Source organism: Neurospora crassa, linkage group I (assembly GCF_000182925.2).
Source record: "Neurospora crassa OR74A linkage group I, whole genome shotgun sequence".
Lineage (NCBI taxonomy): Eukaryota > Fungi > Ascomycota > Sordariomycetes > Sordariales > Sordariaceae > Neurospora > Neurospora crassa.
This window is the reverse complement of record NC_026501.1, coordinates 3,706,718-3,714,862: the sequence shown is the minus strand read 5'-3', so window position 1 is coordinate 3,714,862 and position 8,145 is coordinate 3,706,718. Positions and strand designations below refer to the sequence as shown.

Below are 8,145 nucleotides of genomic sequence, written 5' to 3'. Positions count from 1 at the left end.
ACCACCATTAGAATCAGAATAAACAGTTCTATATAGGAGCAATTTTTATTGATTTTTATTAGTTTCCTTGAATTTATAATATATAATAATATATAGTTGGGTCCTATAGCGGCTGACGGCCGAAATGCTCAAAATTGGCTCAGACCTGCTACCGCAGAAACGGGTGGGGTGGGGTGGTTTTGGGGGTTGTGGGTCTGACTGAGACTACTGTTATTAATGACCAAAATTTCAAGAGGAATTTATTGCTTTGGTCCTTTTCTTCTTAGCATTGATGGTAGGAAAGTGGATTTTGAGGTTAAAATCAAAGTAAAATATCTAATTTTGGGTAAAACTTATGTTTCTAGTCATAAGTCTCTTTTGTTTTTGCTATTGTCAAATGATTGTCCGTGGAAAAACATGCTTAAGAGGCCATGTTCAGAAACCCGGTGTTCCCTGCAAGGCAAGGCAGGGGGGAAATAACTAGCCCATCCAGATTTCGCTGCAATCAAATTAGGGAAGGTTACCCGTTGGGACACTGACATAATATCAAGTAATGACAGGACGCTTGTGAGATGTAGCAAAATTCAGCTCTAAGTCTGCAACTTATCTTCTCCTGGTTATAGATAAATTGTCCTCGTCCGCTCTCCTGTATCTCAACAGGACGGACACGTTTACACACACTTAATCGCCAAAAGGAAGAGTGCCCCCGGCTAGCAGTACACCATCACACCATTTAAACAAGGACCTAGCTTGTATCACGCTTTAACTTACCTTCCACATGCTTTGCCCACCACTCGCCCCAATCGACCACCTTTTTGTTCTTCCTTGCCTCTTCGGCACAGAAGACCATAGCATGGCTGCGCATCACTTCTTCTAGAGTACAACCAACCAGTTCCGTTTGCGCTCTGTTGGTAGTCCAGCCATGGTTTTTGACTTTGTCAACAGCTCGAACGAACTGGCGCGTCAGTCCTAGGTCCCCACCTCCATGACCGCGGTCCTCGTTCCGAGGGCAATGGGTGGTTGTTTCCCCGGTGCGAAAGTCATGGATCGTAATAGTGGACGAGTCGGCAAAGATCTCCCCGTCGACGCCGTACAGATTCGTATATCTCTGACAGATCTTGTTCGTTTGAGCAACCATGTGGAAAGTTGCCGTCTTCGAGCCACGACCACGCGAGGGGCTCGAAACTAAGAGATTTTCTTGACCCAATCCGTGGGGGAAACTCGGAAGACTCGAAACAGGGTCATCATCCCAAGTGATGGTGACAATCTGTTCGTCGCACACATCGTTGTCACTCTCGTAAACACATCGGCCAAACCAGTTGCTCTGTTCGATTTGCAAAGCGGGTGTGTTAGTGCCGTAATCCTTGGCCAGTTCGCGAAGCAGTGTCTCCCTTGCCACATTCATGTCCGAGTAACTTTCGATATCGGGAATCACGACATTGACAGGCCAGTCGGTATTGAACGAGTCCAATCCAAACTCTTCCTGAGTAACGTATATACGCTTCGCCGAATATTTGCAGGACGACTCGATAGGGCAGGATAGGCAGTTGGTAGCCGTCCCTGCGGCGGCCGGCTTTCGGCTCCTTTTGAAATACTGCAGCGAGCCCGTACTGCTGATGGTAGATGGTAAATGGGGGGTTTCGCCATGCTGGGCATTGTAAGAGGCGGGCGAGCAGAGAAGCCACAACAAAACGTCGATATCATGACAGCTTTTCGTCAGCAGGCTGGGCGCCGAGGTACTCTCTCGACGCCAATTACCACGGACGTAGCTGTGGGTGAAATGCCACCAACCGACGGGCTCAGTATGCACAACGGACAGCACATCGCCAATAACACGGTCTTCGAGGAGTAGCTTTCGGAGCAGCATGTTATGGGGGCTGTATCGAAGGACATGGCCTATAGAAAAGATCATCTGCTCCCCTTTAGCGTTCGTGTTGGTGCGTAGTGCCTCGTATATGTCGATGCAGTCCCGCAGAGTTGTGGCCAGTGGTTTCTCGCACATTATGTGCAAGCCTCCGAGCATGGTAAGGGCGAGAATGACCTCCCTGTGCATCTCATCTAGAACACACACAAAGGCCGCATCGACGCCCGGCGGGACATCTGTCTCGCCTGCCACAATTCGAGCTCGCCGGCCCTTCTCGTATGCAATGAAGTCACGCCAATCATCGAACTGGACGCCTTCGGACGGAAGAGCGTGTGATCCCCAAATGTAGCTTTGGCCGAACTGCCTTCTCTTATACTTGTTAGGCTCCGCTACTGCAGTGACGATACCGTCAGTCGAGGATTGAATGGCTCGAGCATAAGCTCGACCGCGAGAGCCGGCGCCGACAACAAGTATACGAGGCGGGTTGGGTACCATCTTATTCGTGTGGTGATAGCTTTGAGTTTCGAGTGCTGTTTGCAGTGAACGGAAAAAGTAAAAAATAAAAAAAATAAAAAATCAAGAAAGGGAAAAAAAAAAACCTTGACGTGGGTGGGGGAAAGGGCTCTGACTGGAAGAAAGAGAAGGGGGCGTGACTGCTACAACAACCGGGACCTCCTCACACCGCTTACACGTATGCGTACCTCCGTCTATACTTTAGTAGTACCCGACTATACAAGCCAGACGATAATATGCAGGCGGAGTAGTCTCGGTCGCTCATCCACCTCCCGGCTGGTGCCCGGCTCGGGGTGACCATGTGTCCACTGCTGCTGCAATAAAGATCTTTAATTGGACAGAGCCGGATATCCCCCCCCTGATTGGGCCGGATCGAAACAACACCTTATCAACCATACCACCAAAATCAACGGTCTAAGTCAACGGTTGCTGGCGAGGTCACCTACGTACACCCTCCAGGTCTTGCAACGACTCCATTTTGGCTTGACACCGCTTCTTTTTTTTAATATCATTTGAATATGGTTTCGACACCGAAAGCCGCGCATGTGGCGGCGCAGCAGCAGAGCCAAGGTGCCCTGGTATGGATCGACTGTGAGGTGCTTAGTGCCAGCCCCTTATTGATCGCATTTCTCATCACCAATGTCTCACCTCGCTCACACGCAGTGTTTAAGTAGATGACCGGCCTTGACCCGGACCAAGATGCTATCATTGAGATCTATTGCTTCATTACCGACGAGCAACTCAACCTCTTAGATCCTACCGGCTGGGGCACCGTCATTCACCAGACGAAGGCGCGCATGGATGCCATGGATGAATGGTGTACACAAGTCCACGGCAATAGTGGTCTCATGGCCGCCGTCTTGGCCTCTACCGTCACGCCGGAACAGGCAGCAGACGGGCTGCTGGCCTATATACAGAAGTATGTCCCAAACAAGCGCGTGGCCCTCTTAGCCGGAAACAGCGTACATGCCGACCGCGCCTTTCTTCGCAAGGAGCCCTATGACAGGGTCGTCGATCATTTGCACTACCGCATCTTGGACGTAAGTAGTCTAAAAGAAGCTGCTCGTCGTTGGTGCCCTCATATCGCCTCAGGAGCCCCTACCAAGCAGGGACTTCATACGGCGAAGGAGGACATTCTGGAGAGCATCGCAGAGGCTAGGTACTATCGATCTGCTATTTTTCAGAAGGACTAGATCGTATCTTCATGCTAGGACAGGAGCGACATGGCCACCATACGTACGATTTGGATTCGATCGGTTGGAAGATGAATTACATTATTTTGTCTGCACTGTCCTAATCTCCACGGAGAACTAGCCACCCCAGCCGTAGTTGGTTCCATAGGCCTACATGAACGCCAAACTCATGTCTTCACGTCCGGCTCGTCACGACCAACGAATTCCTTGAACTTCAAGAGCTCGGTTGCCATCTTGATTTCAGGCGCCAGGAAGTCCTGGGCATCCATATCATATGTGGCGGGATCCGTGCTGTGCTGCTCGATGTACAAGCGGATGGTGGCGCCGGAAGAACCGGTGCCGGACAGGCGAACAACGATCCTGCTGCCCGAGGAAAAGCGGGCATACAGACCTTGGTTGGAAGAGACTGAGCCGTCCAAATCGGTGTACGAAAAGTCTCCAGCTTCCGTGACAGTACGATCTAGACAAAAACGGATCTCCGGTTAGCATCTGTAAGACCGCTTGGTAAGGGCAATCGTCACAAGACTCACCTCCAACCTTGCTTCCTACAAAGTTTGGATCCGCCACCAAATCCCTGAGGATACCAACAACTTTGTTGGCACCTTCTGAATCCACATCCTCGTAATCGTAGCGGGTGAAGAAGGTTCGTCCGTACTCAGCCCAGAAATCCTTTTGGATCTGTTTGATGCTGGGCGCTACTCCGGGGTTGGCGACACCCAATCCCGCAATGATATTCAACCAAGCCACAATGGCCCAGAGACCATCCTTCTCTCTGATGTGGTTGCTGCCTGTTCCAAACGACTCTTCGCCGCAGATAGAGAGCTTATTGGCATCGAACAAGGCGCAGAAAAACTTCCAGCCAGTGGGAACCTCATAGCAGTTCAGGCCTTGCTTCTTGGCAACCAAATCCACTGCTCCCGAAGTAGGCATACTGCGTGCCAGGCCGTACACACCATTCTTCTTAAAGTAGGGAATAAGCTGGGCATGGTGAGCGATAATAGCCAAACTGTCACCGGGCGACACAAAAGCGCCAGCACCGTAGATCATGTTGCGATCTCCGTCACCGTCAGAGGCGGCGCCAAACGGAATGTTGTTTTTCTCCACAGTCTCAACCAAGCTGTGTGCGTAAGTAAGGTTGGGGTCAGGGTGGCCACCGTTGAAGTCAGGGGAAGGCTCGCAGTTCTGTGTCGACTCGGAGCCAAGACCGAGCTCCTGCTGGAAGATGGCCTTGCCGTACGGTCCGGTCACGCCCGAAAGACCGTCGAACAAGACCTTGAAATCAGGATGAGTGGCAAAAAACTTCTTGATCAGGTCGAAGTCGAAGATATCCTTGAGCATCTCGACATAGTCTGCGGTGCTATCGACCACCTCGACCTCGAGGTCACCGTACGTCTTGGTACCAATGGTTGAAATGTCAATGTTGGGAATGCTCGCAATCTTGTACGAGGTCAGGGTCTTGGAGACTTCGTAGATCTTGTTGGTGACCGACTCGGGCGCCGGGCCACCGTTGGCGAGGTTGTACTTGATGCCGAAGTCGTTCTTGGGACCTAAGCCATTGTTAACACCGGGTGAGCCGTGACAGCTAGGGGGGCTGCTGTTCCTCACCTCCGGGGTTGTGGCTAGCGGTCAGAAGGATGCCACCTGTCGCCTTGCGCTTGCGGATGACATGGCTGGCGGCAGGGGTCGACAAGATGCCATCCTGGCCGATCAGGAGCTTCTTGACGCCATACGCGGCACCAATCTTGGCAATCAGCTGGATCACCTCAGGGTTCCAAAATCGGCCATCCCCGCCGATGACGAGGAAGGCACCTATTATTGATTGTATCAACCGGTCAGCTCCCAAAGCCCACTTGCAATTAAAGCTTGGTGTATCAAGATTTTGGTATTGGCTTGTGTATTCTCCTACCTTCGGCGCCTTCAGGGATGGAGAGCAAGATGCTCGTGATGAAGGCCTCGCTATAGTGTGGCTGTTGGAATACGGTCACTTTTTTACGAAGTCCGGAGCTGTGAAGGCGGTCCCAAAACGGCTATTGTTAGTCTTGCTGTTCGATATACGTTCAAAGCTGGCCAAAGCTCAATCGGTGCTTGCAGATATAGCTTTGACATGCCAGAAAGGAGGAGGGTGTCTGGAGAATTGGGAGGATGAGCGAAGGTGGTGACGTACGTGCCCGGCTTCTGGTCGGTGAATGGCTTGAACTCGACAGTCTGGACCTCCATGGTTGCGCGCTTGTGTGAGTCAGGTAGGTGTTAGAGGATGGCTGGCTGGATAAGTGAAAAGAATGAAGAATCAGAAGTAGGATAAGTAACGGCGAGAGCTTTACAGAAGTTGACCGTAGGAGAATAGAAAGATGATTGAAACCCAACCTCTCCTGAGCGGCGTGGGTAGCTCAATTAAAGAGGCCCGAGAGGGGAGGGTCCGCTGTCAAAGGTCGGTGGTACTCCAGTTAATTGGTAGGCTAGCAAGGTGGGCACAGGTGGGGCAGCGTTGGCAAAGGGGGTGTGGGGAAGAGAGGAGGGGAAGGTAAGGTAGGAGCTGGAAGAGGAAAGAAGGATAGCATAAGTTAAGCTGGATAGATCGACTGAGGGCCTGGATTAACTAGCGGTGTAGAAGTTGTCTGAGTAATAAAGTGGTTATTTTCTAGCAGCTGGACTACTTAGTAATAATCTATTCACTAAGGTAGTACTTACTAAAAGTGTAGAGTGGTATATAAAATAATAATTTGAAAGTAGTTATAGTAATGTACTTATAAAATAATATTATTATAGGCTTTTGCTTAAATTAATAAATAAATAGAGTTTTCCTCCCTAACGATAATTTATTACCAAATTACTTTAAGAGCTTGTTCAGCCATTGTTATAGGCCCGAAAGATAATATAAAAGATCTATACTAAAGGTCATAGTCTATGGGCCTAACTAATGCTACAAGCGAGGAAGGCGGGGCATATCTATCTATAATAGGCTAGAATGTAGAAAATTACCCATCTTAGTATGTGCTTGGCAGTCTTAACTAGAAAAACTTAGTGCGAAGCAGGACATAGTTTAAATAGTAGAGCAAAAAAAGCTATTTTTTGTATTACGATGGATATGTATCCTCGACTATCAAGTAGGTTAAAATGCACCTAGTGCTATAATAATAAGGAGGGAAAGGTGGTTAATTTAGTACCAAATGTATAGTAGTATACGCAGTGGTTGTAAAGAAAAATAGAAAAGAATTTAAAAATAAGAATTTTAATTATAAATGCAATGCGACCGTTGCAAGTAGCCAAGTCCCAGAAATGACTAAGTTTCTAACTAAACCTTTAATATTAAAGATTTAAAGCAGGGGTTAGGGTTAGGGTCAGGGTTGAAAATTCCAGAAAAGAAAAAAAATAATTAAAAAAACAGCACAAAATTTTGCTTTGGAGGTTTTTTTTTTCCACCTTTTTTTCTTTTTTCCCTTTTTTCTTTTATTCTCCTAATATTTATTAATAAAAGACGGCAAACTCAACAATTAATTTAGATAACTATTCAAGCCTTATAGCTTAGTAGCTATTCTTACTACTACCCTTTTTAGTAATTACTTATTAAGTTCAACTTTAATTTAATCTTCTTTTATATTTTTTTTATATATACTAAATAATTTCTAATTGCGTCTCTCTGTGTCCCCTAAACTTTGGCTCCGCCTAGAAGAATTGTATCTTAAGTAGAAACTATATTCTACTACCTAATTTTAAGTCCCAGTTTAATTAGTATTACTCTACAATCCAAAAAATGAAATTATAGTATAATCTTATAATCTATTATTAGACACTCATAATATATTTGTTAAATTGATTTATATATACTTTCCTAGTTTTAACTACTATTACTGATTTGGGAAAGGTTCTTAGGAGCATGTGTATTGTTTTTCTGAAGTAATTTCTTTTTTCCAAATTTTCTAGTAGGTGTCATGGCTGTGCTAAGACTGCCAAGACTGCTCCCGCAGTCTATACTTTTATCTACACCTTCTAGCTAGATACATCCTTATCGCATCCACCCGTATAGTCTAATTAGATACATTCTTTCATTGGACCTACTTCCTTCCTATATTTAACTGTGCTAGCCAGAGCCACCACTTTTCTTCTTCTCTTTTACTCCCTATAGTTAATTATTTATTATATTCGTTAAATTAATAGTGCTAGCTACTTGCCCAGTCTACGTGCTGTGACAGTAGGGCACACAAACTAGGGATAACTTCGCTAGATTGAATGGATCTAAACAATAGACATGGACAAAAGACGGAGCAGGAAGAATTAGTTTAATAAGATAATAGATTAAGAGAATAGAAAAATAGGAATAGGATAAGAAAGCAAGTGGAAGAAAAGAAAGAGGATAATAATCCAATAACAAAGATGATAGATGAGAGATTATTATAACATTTACTATACTAAGTTATTTTAACTCTTTTAATTATACGCTTATAATTGTAAGAAAGGTTGAATCTTTTACTATAATAGCAATTATAGAAATTACAAATTATTTCGGAGGCGTCCGATTATATATATTCAAATTTATTAAAAGTAGACTATTTAATAATTTAAGTATTACTATTTTACTTGGTTTCTAAGAAAGTATAA

General features: G+C 46.1%; 3 protein-coding genes across 3 annotated transcripts; 1 reads left to right on the top strand and 2 right to left on the bottom strand.

Moving 5' to 3' along the window:
* Positions 1-660: 660 nt before the first annotated feature.
* On the bottom strand, positions 661-2,338 carry NCU10059 (streptomycin biosynthesis protein StrI; the record flags this gene model as incomplete). Its single annotated transcript, XM_958612.3, has 2 exons — positions 661-689; positions 751-2,338. 2 exons carry the CDS (start codon positions 2,336-2,338, stop codon positions 661-663), a joined length of 1,617 nt encoding a protein of 538 aa, XP_963705.3.
* Positions 2,339-2,728: 390 nt separating this feature from the next.
* On the top strand, positions 2,729-3,728 carry NCU16377 (oligoribonuclease). Its single transcript, XM_011395068.1, has 2 exons — positions 2,729-2,952; positions 3,031-3,728. The coding sequence occupies exons 1-2, from the start codon at positions 2,875-2,877 to the stop codon at positions 3,547-3,549; spliced, it is 597 nt and encodes a 198-aa protein (XP_011393370.1). The 5' UTR covers positions 2,729-2,874; the 3' UTR covers positions 3,550-3,728.
* On the bottom strand, positions 3,058-6,061 carry NCU10058 (phosphoglucomutase 2). The gene is made up of 5 exons (XM_958611.3): positions 5,714-6,061; positions 5,456-5,553; positions 5,155-5,358; positions 4,080-5,096; positions 3,058-4,009 (listed from the first exon to the last, which is right to left on the bottom strand). Exons 1-5 carry the CDS (start codon positions 5,764-5,766, stop codon positions 3,717-3,719), a joined length of 1,665 nt encoding a protein of 554 aa, XP_963704.1. The 5' UTR covers positions 5,767-6,061; the 3' UTR covers positions 3,058-3,716.
* Positions 6,062-8,145: the final 2,084 nt, after the last annotated feature.